The 17,481-nt window shown below is 48.5% G+C and overlaps 1 protein-coding gene across 1 annotated transcript in view; it reads left to right on the forward strand.

Annotated features, from left to right (window-relative positions):
* The first annotated feature begins 1,742 nt into the window (after positions 1 to 1,742).
* The window catches only part of UBE2O (ubiquitin conjugating enzyme E2 O), a 56,453-nt gene continuing 40,714 nt past the window's right edge, over positions 1,743 to 17,481 (forward strand). Inside the window, exon 1 of the mRNA XM_033848582.2 lies at positions 1,743 to 2,228. Coding sequence (XP_033704473.1) covers positions 1,812 to 2,228 — 417 coding nt within the window. The 5' untranslated portion in view covers positions 1,743 to 1,811. The remainder of the gene's footprint in view (positions 2,229 to 17,481) is intronic.

A 17,481-nucleotide genomic window follows, 5' to 3' on the forward strand; every position in this document is an offset into this window, starting at 1 on the left:
AGAAAGGTGAGGGCTATAGCTTGATTATTCCTAATTTCCTTTCAACAACCCATTATGAATCTGTCTGCTGAGAATACATCTAAATCATTTGGAACTTACTTAGGAGACACATTAGTATAATTACTTTTTATATTTTAAAATGGCAATCTGGAGCAGATCATAGGTCTAAGAGTTCTTCCAATCTAGAATTTTAGTCTAGGCAGGGGGCTTGAAATATTATAATAATGTAATATTATAAAAAAAGTTCCTTTATTGAGGGAACTATATGCCAGGCACTGGTCTATTTCACTTAATCCTCTCAAATGCCAGATGAGACGGGTACTGCTATTACCTCCCCAATTTTACAGATGAGAAAATTAAGGTGAAAACAAGTTTATCAGCTTGCCAATTTTATAAGACTAGTAAGTGGCAGTGCTGAAAATTGGAATCAATTTTGTTTACAGTTATGTTCTCATTGTGGTGGCTTCTATTGTTGCGGAGCATGGGCTCTAGGTGCGCGGGCTCAGTACCTCCACAGCATGTGGGATCTTCCCGGGCCTGGGATTGAACTCATGTACCCTGCATTGTCAGGCAGATTCTCACACTGCGCCACCGGGGAATCCCCTATGGCTTCTACTCTTAACTACCTCACTATCCTACCTCTTGCCATGCATAAGCCTCAACGAGCTTTGAACTCATTTAGATGTATTTAAAGCCAAACCACGGGGGCCACTAACACTTGCTTACCTTTCTTATTTATTTAATTTTATTTATTTTTGGCTGCGTGGGGTCTCCGTTGTTGCGCGCGGGCTTTCTCTAGTTGCGGCGAGCGGGGGCTACTCTTCATTGTGGTGCACGGGCTTCTCATTGCGGTGGCTTCTCTTGTTGCGGAGCACGGGCTCTAGGCACTCAAGCTTCAGTAGTTTCGGCGCGCGGGCTCAGTAGTTGTGGCTCTCGGGCTCTAAAGCGCAGGCTCAACAGTTGTGGTGCACGGGCTTAGTTGCTCTGCGGTATGTGGGATCTTCCCGGACCAGGGCTCGAACCCGTGTCCCCTGCATTGGCAGGCGGATTCTAAACTACTGTGCCACCAGGGAAGCCCAACTTGCTTACCTTTCTGATCTTTCTCTGGGACTCCTTCACCAACCCCTTGACCAATCCCTGAGGGGTCATAACCTTCCAGGCTGTGCACGGAATTCCCTAAAGCAATACACTCTAGATACACTCTCTATGTGGCCTTGCTTACAAGCTGCCTTGGAGCTGCTTTTAAGCTATTTAATGTGTATAGTACACGTTTTGCCTCCCCAACTAGATTGTAAACACCTAGAGGACAGAAACTGTACCTTGTTCTTTCTGTATCCCTCTCAGCGCCTATGACTAGACTGGAGACGCCAGGGGAGCTCATTAAGTGTTGTTGACACTCTTCGGACCATCCTCCGTCCCACCTCGGCCACTCCCCTTTTCCTCGGTGACCACTCTACTTCCTCCTCCTGGGTCCCCACCCCTGCCCGCTCCCTCTACTTTTATCCCCTCTGGCCCCGCTCGCCCTCGTGGAGTTCATCCGTTCCCACCACGTCCCCCGCCCCAGGCAGAATCTCCAGCGTCCCCTAGCGACAAGGCGGTAGCCCCTAGCAACCGCATCTCGGTTTCCTGACGACGACGGCACGTAAGGTCACGTCAGCGCGCCGTGGTTCCGCCCCCGGCGCCGGCTGGCCCCGCCTGCCCGCGCCTCTTTCGTCGCCGCCGCTGCTGCCGTTTCTGCTGCCGCTGCTGCTGCTGCTGCTGCCGCTGCCGCCGCCGCCGCCGCCGCCGCCCGAGACTCGCGCAGAGCAGTTATGGCGGATCCAGCAGCACCCGCGCCCGCAGTCTCGGCTCCCGCCCAGGTCCCAGACACGGCCCCGGACGAGACCTCGGCCCCGGACGCAGCCCCCGCCCCGGCGCCGGCGCCCGCCCCGGACTCGGCCTCCGGGCCGTCCTCGGACTCCGGTCCCGAAGCCGGCTCGCAGCGGCTGCTCTTCTCTCACGACCTGGTGTCGGGCCGTTACCGCGGCTCGGTGCACTTCGGGCTGGTGCGCCTCATCCACGGCGAGGACTCGGACTCGGAGGGCGAGGAGGAGGGCCGCGGGAGCTCGGGCTGCTCCGAGGCGGGGGGCGCGGGCCACGAGGAGGGCCGGGCCAGCCCGCTGCGCCGCGGCTACGTGCGCGTCCAGTGGTACCCGGAGGGCGTCAAGCAGCACGTGAAGGAGACCAAGGTGCGGCTGGGCGGCGGGCCGGCGGGCGGGGGCCGGGGCCGGGGGCCGACGGAGGACCGAGTTGGCAGCTAGAGCCCTAGGGTAGGAGTGGAGACGTGCGGGTCGCTGCCCGGAATGGTGCAACTGCAGTGGGCCGAGGTGGGAGGACAAGCCTCAGCGGAGGGGACGCTCCGGTGCAAAGTCATTGCACCAGCCCTGGGCCACCGGGCCCCGGGCTTCCGCACACGGAGGACTTCCAAGCCGTACTAGGCTGCGGTGTCGGCCTCAAGATTGTGTATGTGGACCCACTCTAGTGGGGGGAACTCCTGGGGCTCTCGGGCACGCTCGGCTTTACACCGGTGCGGCGTTTTGCTGACCCCCAAGGAGCTACATGGTGCATTGTGCATCCAGAAAAGAAGGCCGTGCCGGTCCGGTCCGTGCAGGGAGGGGTTGTGGCATTCCAAAACAAAGATAGAGGTGAAAATCGCGGCCGACATAAAACCCCAAGAAGTTCACTAGATTACAGAATGCGTTATTATGGGTGAAGAAAACCAACTCCTTTGTGTTTTACCTTGTTGTCTCGTTTTAATTGCTGCAGGGAACTTTGAGTAAATCATTAACAATCAGAGCTGTGATATTAATAGTACTGGGGGAGCAGGGAGGATGTGACAGCTGCTGACTGGGATTGATGACTCTTAAGTACAGTTGGACTAATTGGAAAAAAAAAAAACTATAGAACTGTGGATGGAGGAGAGCCACCCATTTGGAAACCTGAAGGTTTTTTTTTTTTTACCTGAGGCCATTAAGGAAACGTCAGACTCTCTTATGATGTTGGTGAATACTGCAGTTTTACAAAACTGCAAAAAGCATTCATTGTCATAAACCTGAAACTGTGAACCAGGGTTGGTTTGGTGGTTTTCATGACTTGTTTTCTTGAGTGTGAATTCCTATCAGTGATTCAGACAGACACACACGCCCCCTGTATTTTTCACCCCTTCTTCATCTCCTCCTCCTTCTCTCCTTCAAGAAAACATTTCGAATGCTTCTTAAAAATTACCACCAGTATTGCTGTGTTGGGAAGCAGGAATAAGGCCTGGGCTGGTTTAGCTGCCTGGGATGTTGAGTGGTGTGATTTCAGGGGAGGGCACTTTAGAAGTTGATCTGGGTTTCTCACACCCTGGGAGACAAAGGTGACCTGCACAAGGGGTCTGTGATGACAGCTCAGGCGGGGAAAAAGGCCCCACTCCCAGGAAGAGCCTATGATCCATTTCCTAGTGGCAGAAGTGACTGCTGATACCAGCAAGGTCTTTTTCCTGGCCAGCGCACGGGCATCTACAGACATAGAAATCTGCACACAGGACCCCTGGCTTCCCCTCAGAGAAATACAAATCAGGTGGTAGCTTCTCTGACTCGGAGAGAAAACGATAAGTTCATGCAAAAGTATGTGGAAAAGATTACTTTTTGCAGCAGAATGCTTCTTAAAAATTACCACCAGTGTTGCCGTGTTGGGAAGGGAAGATTTTTGCTCTTTACGCTGTGTTTGTGCATTGTCACACTAGCAAATGGTTGCTAGCGTTTTCCCGTGGGTTCTTAAAAAATGTTTTTCCCTAACCATCTTCTCTAAAGGTTTGTGACTTTGGAACGGAACTCGTTTTACTCTGTCATGGCCTCCTGCCCTGGGACTCAGGGAGGCAGGCCTAGCTCACTGCCGGGAGCTGCCATGTTTATCAGTTGTTGTTCCTGTTCATCTTGACACTGGTGGTTAACTTTGTTTACAGTTATGTTCAGTCTGCCTCCCCCCACCATGTGTAATTATACGAAGTTTGACTTAAAATACCTATTTTGGAATCTAGTAGAAAGTAGCTTCAAGGCACCAGCTTGGATATATTTTGAAGCTGCTGTCTTGACTTGCTTTGAATTTGTTGGAATCCATCGTGGCTCCACTGGTGATGTTTTCTTTGCCATTGTAGTTTCTGCAGCTTCTGAGCTTGGCAGAAGCTAAGGGATATAAGAATTCTAGGAAGCGATGACATGTAGTGTCTATTCATGGATGGCAGGACCCACTGCTGCTTTTAGGGTTTGAGAGTAGGCTTACTGGGGAGGGGGAGGCGAGTTTATACCTGATAGGCACCTCTCTGTTACCCAGAGCCGTAGGCACAGATGACCCTGGTCAGCTGAGTGTCTCTCTTGCTTTGCTCCTGACCACCCACTAGGGTGACGGGGTGGGTCCTGGGACCTTGCAGCATTGTGGTTTAGGAAGATTTTCCTTCTCACCTCCCACTCCTTATGAATCCATTGAGGTGACGGTGTGCCGTAAAGGAAAGACCATTAGACCGAGACTGAGCATTTAGGTTCTGATTCCTAGTCCCGCACTAATCTGGTTATGAGATTTGAGAACCCAGTTACTGATAGAATAAACTAGTGACAATCTTGGGAAACTTCTTTCTTTTTAAAGCTGCCACCTATTGGCATTTTGTAAGTAGTGTCCTGTTAGTGTGGGTTGTTTAGTAGGCTGTGGAGTGTTTTTGTAGTTTTTGTGTTAGTACGGTAGACAATGAGTAATCTTAGTCTCTTAATTTCTTTTAAGTTTTTAATGAACAAATTCAGAAAATTCAGAGAGAGAGATGAAGAGGCTGGCCAACAAGTCCTATCCCCTCCTGGCCACTACCATGAAAATTATCAACAGAAATAAAATAAGGAGTTCTTCCTAGAAACTGGAATTTATGGTCCAGCGCCTGAGGCTTCAAGCAGCCAAAGTTACGCTTCTTCAGGACGTAAAAGAAGCGCGCGGTTCGTGCTCCTTCCTTTCCCGGAGCTCCTGACCCCTTCAGCGTGGGAACTGATTTATCTACTTGAAACTTTTCCCATTTGGCTGTGGATCTCCTATGCGGAGATTTGCCCCATCCCCATCAGCGGTCATCCTTTGAGTAAATGTTTGGAATAAAGCCAAATGCCGATAGCCTCTTCCCCTTCTCGAGCATTGGCTAGACGTGGTGGGTCTTTCTGGTCTCCACGTGAGATGGTTGGACAGAGTGGCCCCTATAAGGAAGAGAGCTAATTGCTGTCTGTCCAGGTTTAGGGCCTTCCTGTTTACACTGCTTTAGCTTTCCTTTGCTTTCCCATCTCTCGTGCGTTGTCTTTTGCTCTCAGTTGCCACAACTTTCAGGGTCTTACCTGGCTTGAAATTTCATGTCTAAATTAAAGCTGTCTGTTCGTGATCATCCTGCTTTTGTGAGATGTTTTGTGTGTGGGGGTGTGTGTGTGTGTGTGTGTGTGTGTGTGTGTGTGTGTGTGTGTAGCATCCCTGATGTCAGGAATTGGCTTTTCAGTCTATTTTTGTCTCCTACTCAGGCCATCATTTCCATGGGGAAAGCTATTTAAGTGTCGCATCACAGCCTGCGAAGTTTGCTTCCTTCTCTTGTCCAGGTGCTGGGCTCATTAAAAGCAGTTGTTCTTAGTGATGTAAGGTTAAGCAAGATGCAGGACTAAGTGCATCTAATTGCATTTTATTCAGGTAGGATCACAGCGCTTGTGGCATCTCACCGTTGTTCTGTGATTTTAGTCTTCGCCCCTTGGCTTCTGGTTTCTAACTCCTAGGCCTCAGTGCCTTCGTGGTGCCTCTGTCTGGCTCGCCACCTGACTCAAGGGCACTTTCACCAGATGAAGGGCGTGTGTTTGTGTCCCGTGATTGGAAGTCAAAACCCTTGGGTGCTCTTCCTGTCTGTCACCTACTCTGAATGACCTTGGCCTTGTCACTGCCTCATTTTGTCTCTCTGCAATAAAATACGAGGTCTGTCTTTCTAGCCCCTGAAATGAGCCTGCACAGGTGGAATAACCAGAAGTGTCGCCAGGTGGTGCCCGTAGCAGCCACTTGGCTCTTAGCAGACACCATCCTGATGTCCATCAGACAGAGCCAGCCCCGTCCCTGCAGGAGATCACGTCCATGTGTCATAGGGTGATGCCACTCGAAAGAGAAGCAAAAGGTGCACCACAGGGGTTTGTCTCAGGGGTGTAGGAATTCCTGTTTGATGATGTTGTTGCTTGTGACCTGGTGGATTATAGATTTGATTTCTTTATTAAGCCTCTTCTATAAATACTCATGATCTTCACTCCTCTGTTACTTTATAAGAAATTCAGTAGTGCACGTTTAAAGTAACGTCTGCCGAAGTCCACCAGCCTCCAGGAGGGGGAGGGAATGAATGTGTTTGTATGTTATGTATATCTTCCAGAATCCAGGAGGCATCTTTTGAAATTCCCAAAAGACAGGTAACGGGATTATGAATTATAGGGATGACAGAGTATTGCTTTTGTACTTAAAGATTACATAATGTTTGTTCTTCTCATTATTGTGGTACTACGTGCTGGGCACTCCGTAAGTGCTTTATGTGTGTTGCTCACTTAATGCTTGCAGTACCCCTGTGAATTAGGTACTGTTATCATCCCTGTATTTCAGAGGAGGAAACTGAGGAGCAGAGAAGTTGAGTAACTTGTCCAATGTCACACTGCTAATAAGTGGAGGAACCCAAATACAAATGGAAGTAAATATAGTTTGCTGTCATCTGAGGATTCACAGGTCGTTAATATATCGAGTTCCCTAATCAAACATGAGTCACAGACCCTGTGATTGGCATTAATCCTCCAGTCTTTGCACACTTAGAAGTCATAGTGGAGTAGGCGGGAAGCGCAGGTGAGGAGAAAGGGCAGGGCACTGGGATGGGTGGGAGGTGGACCAGCGGCCGCAAGGGAGGGGATCATGGCTGGGAGCAGGCGTGTGGGGGAAACACCATGGTGGCGCTGCAGGGCGCTTCTCTTCTACAGTTGTCATTCCCTGGCCCCTCGGTCGTTATCAAAATAATGGTCAGAAAACACATTTTATTTCCGGAGAACTTGTGAACACCCCTAGATGTTGAGTGTAAGGAACCTTTGTAAGTCTGATTCCCCACCTGCATCTCCCATAGCAGAGCAGGTCTGAGTAACTGGTCTTTCTGTGTTGTCTTAGAAAAGGTTGGTGTTAGGAAATCCAGCCTGACCTCGTGCCCCCTCTCCTGCTGCTGTTGTCACCCTCCGGCTGGGAATGCTGAGTCACGAGTCAGGTTCAGGTTCGGAAGGACTCCTCGGAGAGAGGCTGAGTTCCGCTCAGTTCCAGTCCCTTCTCCTGTCAGTTTCCCGGCAGACTCTGCTCCCCACCTGTTTTGGCTTTAGGACATTGCAGGTCTTTTAGTGTTTTCCCCATCCCCACATCACTGGTATTCCTACTTTTTTCTTTGTCATTTTCCTGTTCCATTGAAAGGAACTTTTTCTCTTTTTTACTCTTTTCCCCAGGGGCCTCATGGAATCCAGTGGAACATCTATGGGGCCAGTACTTTACAAGAGGGGTGCAGGTATAGTGTGTGACGTGAATTGCCGTCACAACAATGCTGGACCCGTGATCAGTGTTAGCTGACCCTGTGGTCCCCTCAGAGTTGAATTTAGGGCGATTTCGGTGATGAGTGGGTTCTCTCTTAAAAAGCCTTAACCCTTGGAAGACGTAATCTGTGCTTCTATTCCGATTGAAAGAACTTTCGGAGTTAGGCAGCTTCTGGATCGGGGTGGGAGGGTGCTCAAAAGGGGGAAATGGCCATCAGGACCGTTAACAAAGTGCTTTTCAGTTTACAAGGTGCTGTCACTTGTACTTACTAGCAGTTTGGTGTTTCTAACTGTAGCTCCTCCCTGAGGCTTCACTGGCCTGGCGGCTCGATGCTAAGCCCTGAGAAAGTCGAGGTTTTCACGCAGCTGCGTCCACAGTGGCAGCTCTTACTGAGCAGGGACACACGTTCAGAACTTCTTCTCTTGCTGACATTTCCCCCGGCCTCGGGGGGCTTTATTAGGAGCCACCTGACGTGTGGTTACAGACAGAGAAGAGCAAAACGCTTACTGGAATTTTTTGTAGTTCAGAATAGGACTGAATCATGTTAATGGGAGCCCTCTGCGTTTATCTACTCCAAGCTTCTTTGCCCTTGTTTTGCTCTTCAGCTGCACTCTGCGGTTGAGGATTTCGTGTCCTTCAGTGCAGGCGGACTGTGTTGAATGGATCTTTTGGTCAGTTTTGTCCGCAGGTATACTGTGTTCTTAAGCAGGATTGTGAAAAAGTTTTTATGATTTAAACATTGAGGCAAATGATACACTGTTCAGGAGTATTAAGCTAGGCAGTAAGTGCTGGAATGCATGTCCTTTTTGGGTTAAATCCAGTTGACTGGCTGAGGGGTTTTTGGTTTGCATATTTTGAGAGACGGAAACCTTTTATTTTCTGCAGCGAGGTCAAAGGAATGAGACACTTACCAGGTCACTTCTGGTTTAAATTGATAGCATAACTATATCTGGTAAAAATTCATTCTAACTGTGACAATCTGAGCAGTTAAAAAAATTTAACTGAGTAGTGCTTTAAAAAAAAAAAAAAGGAAAAAGCAGTCAATCCTATTCAGCAATAAAATGAACCCCCCCCAGCTGCTGGAGAGAGTTCCTGCAGTATTAAGAGCGTTCTTCATTTGCATCCTGCAAGCGAGAGCTGGTCTTTCACACTCCGCAGCTCTGATGAGGTTCTTCCTCCTTGTTTTAATTTTGATCCTCTTTGTGGGAGATGCTGCTGTGATGAGGGCTAGTGAAGCCGTCTTGACAGGCATATCCACAGGACTGTCCTTGCCGGCCCCCTGTAAGTACAGGCGGGCAGGAATACAGACACACACACTCTCTGTCTCTTGCGTGGCTCCTGGCAGCATCAGGACGTGACATACTCCGTGTTGAAAGCATCCTATTTGTCTGCTCTGTGTAATTACTTAAGGGAGTTCGAGGGCCCTGAAGGCTGATGATATCACCTTCAGGGTGAGGAAGGAAGAGCATCTCGCCCACCCTGGTGTGCTTTGGGGGGCACCCCAGCACCCCGTGATGAGAAGGGGGTGTGCCTCCGTTTCCTTGTGACTGGCACACCCCAAGCCTTTCTTCTTCTGGCCTCACACCACTGGGTGTGAACAGCTCTTCTGAAGGACCAGTGAATTCCTGGTCACTGTACTCACTGATTTTTTCTCAGTTCCTGTCCTTTTGACCTGCCAGCCTTGTTAATATGGTCCGTCACCCTCCTACTGGAACCTTTCTTCCACTGGGTTCCACTATACTGGCTGTAGTGAATTTTTCTCTCTTTTACCTTTTTCGTCTTAACCTCTCTCAGAGGTTCTCCTCTCCTCCTGTCTTTTCTTCAGTGCTGTCATCTGCTCCTGCAGTGCAGCTGGTATCTGCATTTACACGACTTCCACGTCCACAGCGCGTTCCCAACTGCTTCCTTGCTAGCCCTGTCCTGTCATCTAGAGCCTCAGACTTCTCACGTGTAACTGCCCTCCCCACCCCAAATCTATGGAATTTTAAAAATTCCTTTTCCCAACTTTTTATTATGAAAAAATTTCAAACATACAGAAAATTTGGACGACTAGTCCAGTGATTACTAATTACCAACAACCATCTTGAGTCAGCAGTTAACCTTCTGCCAAGTTTGCTTTATCTGTGTGTGTGAGAGTATGCGAATGTTTCCTCCTGAGCCATTGGTAAGTTAGTAGCAGACATGGTGACAGTCACCTCTAAATACTCAAGTGTACATCTTCTAAAAATCAGAACATTTGGGATCATTTTAAATTTACCTTTCTGGGCTCCCATTCTAATTTTTTTTCCCTATTATGAATAATGCTGCTATGAAAATGGGTGTACAAATATTTCTTTGCGATCCTGTTTTCAGTTCTTTTGGGATATACTCAGAAGTGGAATTGCTGGATCATATAGTAATTCCATTTTTACTTTTTTGAGCAACTGCCACACTGTTTTTCCATAGCAGTGATACCATTTTACATTCCCACCAACAGGGCACAAGGGTCCCAATTTCTCCATATCCTAGTTTGTTATTTTTATTTATTTATTTTTTGATCATAGCCATCCTGCTGGGTGTGAGGTAATATCTCATTGTAGTTTTGATTTGCGTTTCCCAGATGATAAGCGATGTTGGGCATCTTTTCATGTGCTTATTGGTCACTTGTATATCTTCTTTGAAGAACCTTTTATTCCAAGTCATTTGCCCATGTTTGAATTGGGTTGTTTGTTTTTTCGTTGTTGTTGAGTTTTAGGAGTTCTCTCTGTATTCTGGATATTAATCCTTTATCAGATATGTGATTTGCAAACATTTTCCCCCATTCTCTGGGTTGCCTTTTTACTCTGTTGGTAATGTCTTGACGCATACAGTTTTAAAATTTCCATGAAGCCCAAATTTGTCTGTTTTTTCTTTTGTTGTCTGTAGCTTTGGTGTCAGGCCCCCATTCTAATTTGTCATTAAATCTTTGTTTGAAACGCCTCTTGCATCCTCTGCATGTCCTTTCTCCTGGACTGGTTCGCTCTCTGGTTGCCTCGTGTCCAGACTCCTCTCCTGGTCTCCCTGCCTCCAGACCCAGGACCCGAGGCTGACCCCCAGCCGCTTGTCATGCCTTAGCTTGTCTTCAAGGCTCCTCACCTATGTTTCACATGGCCTCCAGCCTCTTCAGGTGACTCCAGCTAATCTGTTTCCCCAAATCAGTTGCGCTGTTCCCTGCGTCTCAAGCCCTGTGGCACTTAGACGACACACTTGGGTTCTCTCCCTGGGTTGGACGCTTCTTGAGAAAGAGAGCTTTCTGTGAAAGCTTATATTCTGAGTGACTCACGTGTAGGAGTGAGTAACTCCTTCAATTAAAAATGGATCTGGGGGCTACCCTGGTGGCGCAGTGGTTGAGAGTCCGCCTGCCGATGTAGGGGACGCGGGTTCGTGCCCCGGTCCGGGAGGATCCCACATGCCTCAGAGCGGCTGGGTCCGTGAACCTGGCTGCTGAGCCTGCGCGTCCGGAGCCTGTGCTCCGCGACGGGAAGGGCTGCAGCAGTGAGAGGCCCGCGTACCGCAAAAAAAAAAAAAAAAAAAATGGATTTGGGGGCTTCCCTGGTGGCGCGGTGGGTGAGAGTCCGCCTGCCGATGCAGGGGACGCGGGTTCGTGCCCTGGTCCGGGAAGATCCCACATGCCGCGGAGCGGCTGGGCCCGTGAGCCATGGCCGCTGAGCCTGCGCGTCCAGAGCCTGTGCTCCGCAACGGGAGAGGCCACAGCGGTGAGATGCCCGCGAACCGCAAAAAAAAAAAAAAAAAAAAAAAAAAAAAAGGATCTAACCATCCCTGTTTATCAGTGGTGGGGGAGTGGGGAAAGCGTGGGTAAATGATATCTGATCGGCACTTGTAAAGGCTGATTGCATGGAATCACCTGGCTCTTGTTAATGCAGATTCTTCTGAAACAGACTGGGGTGGGTGGGCCTGAGGACCTGCACGTCTAATATGCTCCCTGTGATGCAGGTTCTGCTTGATGGGACTAACTACCCTTTGAATTGGACTGATACGTAGGTCCTTAAAAGCCCTGTTGATGTCAATAGTTTCAGTTTTTAATCTACCCCCTATCCCAAGTTTTAAGCATATACAGCTGGTTTGAGGTTTTTGTCACCCTTCTGCTTAGTCTTCTAGTAGCAGTGTTAATGCCAGAAATTGTCAAAAGATGGGGCCACAGGAGGGAAGGGAAATTAAGTTGCCTTTAAAAACCAGGCAGTGCTTTCAGGTCATAGTGGTAGAAAGACCTGTTTTCTTCCCCACTACCCTTTTGCCTACTGGCCAATATTAGTACACAGCTGTCGCTGAGACGTTTCATTGGACTTAATTTCTTTTTAGGGTGAAAATATATGACAGTTGTCATGAGTATAATGCAACCAGTCCAAGAGAAAAATGATGGAAATTGCTGTCCTTCAGCCAGCCAGTACCGGCGGGGTGCCTGCCGTGTGCCAGGAAGTGTAATGCTTGCTTTGCGTGTGTCATCTTTCTCTTTCCCTAAAGTGGCCAGTGTCCCCATTTTAGAGAGGAAGAGATCAAAACCGAGAGGATGCCTGTAACTCACTCAAGGCACACAACTAGTGAGGGGCTGGCCTGGGATGTTTGTGCTGCCAAAGCTCGGGCTCTTTTCTCTTTCTTTCTTTCTTTTTTAATTAATTAATTAATGTATTTATTTTTGGCTGTGTCGGGTCTTGCTCGGCGCACGCGGGATCTTTCGTGGCTCTTTCGTCGCTGTGCGTGGGCTTAGTTGCCCCAAGGCATGTGGGATCTTAGTTCCCCTTGAACCGAGTCCCCTGCATTGGAAGTGGATTCTTAGCCACTGGACCGCCAGGGAAATCCCTTGGGCTCTTTGCACTGGGTACACAGCTGCCCCTGCAACTGCTGGGTGCTGTGGAAGGTGGAGACCCCCCCAGACCCTGCCCTCTAGATCAGGGGCCAGCAGACTTCCATAAAGGGCCAGGTAGAAATATTTTCGGCTTAGCAGGCTATACTGTCTCCTTCACATCTACTCACCTTTGCTGAGGCAGTGTGAAAACATTCAGAGACAGTAAGCAAACAACTGGGCATGGGCTGTGTTCCAATAAGATTTTACTTTAAAAAAGAGGCAGTGGGGCTTCCCTGGTGGCGCAGTGGTTGAGAGTCCGCCTGCCGATGCAGGGGACATGGGTTCGTGCCCCGGTCTGGGAAGATCCCACATGCCGCGGAGCGGCTGGGCCCGTGAGCCATGGCCGCTGAGCCTATGCGTCCGGAGCCTGTGCTCCGTCCACAACGGGAGAGGCCACAACAGTGAGAGGCCCGCATACCACACACACAAAAAAAGAGACAGCAGGCTGGATTTGGCCTGTAAGCCACAGTTGGCCAGCCTGTGCTCTGGAAGGGTCCTGAGCAATGGACATATGATGTAAGCCAGGTCTCGTAATTTTAACCTTAATAAGGAACCACATTTGAAAAGAAAATAGAAAACAGGTGAAATTAATTGTAATGTATTTTAATCCAATGTATCAAAAACATCCTGCCAACGTGTAATCAGTATAAAAATTACTGTTGAAATGTTTGACATTCTCCTTTCTCTAGCGGCTACTGTATTGGATAGCACTGCTCGAGAAACTGAGTCTGGCAGGAGAGAACAGCAGCCCTCTAACCCCTTCGAGCGCTTTATTTTCTTCATAGCACCTGCAGTCTCTGAGATTTTATTACTTCATTTCCTTCTTTGCTGTCTCCCGCATCAGAAAGGAAGGGGTCAGAAACGTCTCTGCTCTCAGTGCCTAGAACAGGACTGGCCCAAAGCAGCACTGATGTTTGTTTCATGAGTGAATGAAGGAGTGCACATAAGGTTCCATCTGAAGGTGCAGTGAACACTCAAAAGAGAGTTTGGTAGGAGAGCATTAGGAAAAGCTTTCCTGGAGGCAGGTTTTGGGCTAGCTCTTGAAAGGTAAGAATTTGGAATCACAGTGCTGGGAGGGAAGGGTGTCCTAAGTGGGAAGACCAATGTGAACAAAGACAAGAGAGGCCGGAAGTTCGGGCAACATTCCGGAGCGATAGTTCACTTGGCCTTAGAGCTCCTTTAGACTTAAAAATTATTGAGGCCCCCAGTGAGCTTTCATTTATATGGGTTGTATTGATATTTACCGTATAAGAAATTTAAACAAAATTTAAAACTCAGGAATACCCAGGCACACATTCTGTTAGCCATCAGAACAGTGACATCATCACATCATGTCGCCTCTGGAAAATTCCACCATAGACTTGTGAGAGGACGAGAGTGAACAGAGCAAGTAACACCTTAATAGTATTTTGAGGAAGTTTTGACTTTGGACCTCCTTAAAGGGCCTCAGGGATCCCTAGGCCACATTTTGAGAACTGCTGAGCTAGAGGTGGGGGTGAGGAGAAGGCAGGTGAGAGAGAGAGTGCCAGCAAATGTGCTTGAATCTGATTGCAAATAATAACAGTCAACGTTTATCGTGCACCTGCTACGTTCTAGGCACTGTCCCTGTGAAACAGGTGTTACTATTTAACAGATGAGGACGGGTCTGAGGCTGCCCAAGGTCACGTAGTAAGTGGAAGAGCTTGGGTTAAACCAGGCAGTTGCCCCTCAAAGACTGCATCACACTTGCTCTGTGTTTATAAAGGTCTTTGAATGATAGACTCAGGAGTTTGGTTTTTTTGTTTCCGGTTTTGTTTTGTGGTTTTTTTTTTTACATAATGAGGAGCCACTTCAAAGTTTGCAGTGAATGAGTGAATGATCTGGCAGCAGCTCACAAGATGGATTAGGTGGGGGAGCTGGGGATCCTGGAGATCATAGAGGAGCTGGGGACCCTGGAGACCAGTTAGGAGGCTTTTACATACAGGGCAAGTGAGTTGTGTCTTCTGTACGTTGAATTTGCACATACATATATATATGCATGGCTCACGCAGAGTGTTGAAAGTACTGATTTTTCAAACAAAATGGCCCTAAGTGTAACCCAAGGACTTCAGAGGGAAAGCTGGTGTGTTGGACTTAGTGATGGCGTCAGGAAGTTTTCAAGGATAATTTTGATGGTGCTCAGTTTGACCTGGGGACCTAACTCCCAAGTGAAATTAGGACTCTGTTGAATCTGAGACAGCAGTCGTAAAGCTTTGAGTTAGGGTCATGGGGTTAGAGAGGTGGAGGGGTGTTGGGGAAGCTTTGCTCAGCGGGGCACAAAGGCAGGAAAGGCTTCTGGGGAGTAAGAAGCAGAGCACATGTAGCACTGACAGGGCTGCAGCAGTGGGCGTCGGCAGGCCAGGTGCCGGGATGATCAGGAGGGAGTCGAGGAGCCATTACGTTTCTTGTTTTTTTATTGTGGCAAAGTATGCGTAACATAAAATTTACCATTTTTAAGTGTACAGTTCAGTGGCATTAAGTATAGTCACGTTTTTGTGCGACCTTCTCCACCATCCATCTCCAGGACATTTTCGTCTCCCCAAACTGAAGCTCTGTCCTCATTAAACGGTAACCATTTGCAAGAGTAATAGCCATTCACTGCAGACATGTGGTCCCCCAGCGTTCAGGGAGTGAGGGGACATGTGGCAGAGACCCGGGCTTCCCAAGGGCACGACCAGGTGATGTCCCTCCAGTAATAGCGATGGGAACAGAGGGTGAGGACTCTGTTTTGGATGTGCTGTGTCTTAGGGAGATACCTGCCTTGGAAATATGTGTTCAGTCTGTCCCCCATCTTTCTTTTTTTTTTTTTTTTTTTCCGGTATGCAGGCCTCTCTCTCTTTTTTTTTTTTTTTTCGGTATGCAGGCCTCTCACTGTTGTGGCCTCTCCCGTTGCGGAGCACAGGCTCCAGACGCACAGGCTCAGAGGCCATGGCTCACGGGCCCAGCCGCTCCGCGGCATGTGGGATCTTCCCGGACCGGGGCACGAACCCGCGTCCCCTGCATCGGCAGGCGGACTCTCAACCGCTGCGCCACCAGGGAAGCCCCCCCATCTTTCTTTCATTCTTATTGTTGTCCTATTTCATGCCCTCATAATTGCATTTTAAAAATAAACACTGGGCTTCCCTGGTGGCACAGTGGTTGAGAGTCCGCCTGCCGATGCAGGGGACACGGGTTCGTGCCCCAGTCCGGCTAGGCCCATGAGCCATGGCCACTGAGCCTGTGTGTCCGTAGCCTGTGCTCCGCAACGGGAGAGGCCACAACAGTGAGAAGCCCGTGTACCACAAAAAAAAGAAGAAAAAAAAAAACGACACTATTTAGATTTACAGAAAAGTTGCAAAGATCCTGGTATACCCTTCACCCAGCTTCCCCCCAATGTTAACATCTTATGTAACGCGGTATATTTGTCAAAAGCAAGAAGCTAACATTGGTTCCACACGATTAGCTAAACTACACACTTCTACTTGGATTAGTTTTCCACTAATGTCTTTTTTCTGTTCCAGGGTCCAAATCTATGGTACCACATTGCATTTAGCATAATTGCCTTTCAAATGTTGGAAAAACCCTTCTAATTGATCTTTCTTTACCTAAGCCACACTTCATCCTCTTCCCTAAGAGTTATCTTACTGAAGAACTTTGTTCAACAGCTTTTGATGCCAGAGAGAAGGGGTCAAGCAAGATGCTCTCTGAGAGAAGGGTGTCGGAAGCCACCTGTAACCATGGAGAGCACTTGTGGAGAGTAGAGGGCAGCCGCTGGCAGAAAGAGCGGCAGTGGGTAGACAGGTGAACGCGGAGGGCATGGGAGTGTAGGCACCCAGGGTCAGGGACGTAGGGAAAGTGCAGACTTAACATCCTGTTGTTCAGTCTCTGTGGTCCAACACTGAAGAAAAATTGGTGGGATTATTCTCTTATTTGTCTTAGATTGATAGCTTTTTTATTTTTTCTGATTGCAAGTTATATTAAGTTACTTATACATACTTGATACAAAATTGCAAGAACATACAAAAAGTAGGTTAAAAAAAGTCTCCTATGATTCCACCACTCAAGTGTGACTGCTTTTTATCATTTCAGTGGATGGTTATTCTAGTCTTCTATGAACATACAACTATTTGTTTTCGCAAATACATGCTGTGCTTAATCCCTCTTCCTGTCCCACACCACTTAACAAACGTAAACTGGACCGTTTGCAAGTGTCCAGGAGGAGTTCAAGTTTGCAGTACCCACGTGTATTTCCACAGAACAGTGGAAGCTTTAAACCCAGACAGTCTGCTTCCCTTTGCTGGTCAGTGTTCTAAAACGCACGTTTCCCACGACAGTGTCATCTGCGTCGGAACTCTGTCAGATTTGTTGCTGTGCAGGCGACTCCTCATGCTTTGATGCACACTGATTCTCTTGGGCTCGAGTCTAAAGACTTATTCCCAGATTGTCTTTCAGAAACAAAGAACACCAATAACAAAAACCTTTGCCACTTTTACCTTGCCTCGGCTTTCGGGTCTCAGGTCCGAGCCTTCTGCTGAACCCACAGCAGACATTGGCTGAGGAGGTGCCCGGGTCTTGGGTCTTTGCACCCACCCGTCCCTCTTCCTCAGAAAGGCCAGCACTGTGGGCACCTCACAGGGGTTTGCTCAGCCCTTCAGGGTCATTTCCTCTGTTGATCAGCTCATCCCATAAACTACTCTTCAAGTACGATTCATCATGCTCTTTCTGCGTTCTCTTTATTGGAATTGTCATCTGTAACCTTGGGAGCCTGCATATTCAAGTTCTTTTAACAGCAGCTGTGGTGCCCACTGCCTTTGCTCTTTTCAGATGTGATGGGATTAACGTTTGTGGAACACATGCAGACTCACTGCAGGCACAATCGGAAAGGCCGAGTAGGACTGTTTGCTTTCTGGAATGTGGCTTTGGGCCTGTCTACAGTGTTCCGAAGTTGGGTGTTCAGAGGTGGAGGTGTTTCTATTTCGTAACATTTT

This window comes from Tursiops truncatus, chromosome 20 (genome assembly GCF_011762595.2).
Source record: "Tursiops truncatus isolate mTurTru1 chromosome 20, mTurTru1.mat.Y, whole genome shotgun sequence".
Lineage (NCBI taxonomy): Eukaryota > Metazoa > Chordata > Mammalia > Artiodactyla > Delphinidae > Tursiops > Tursiops truncatus.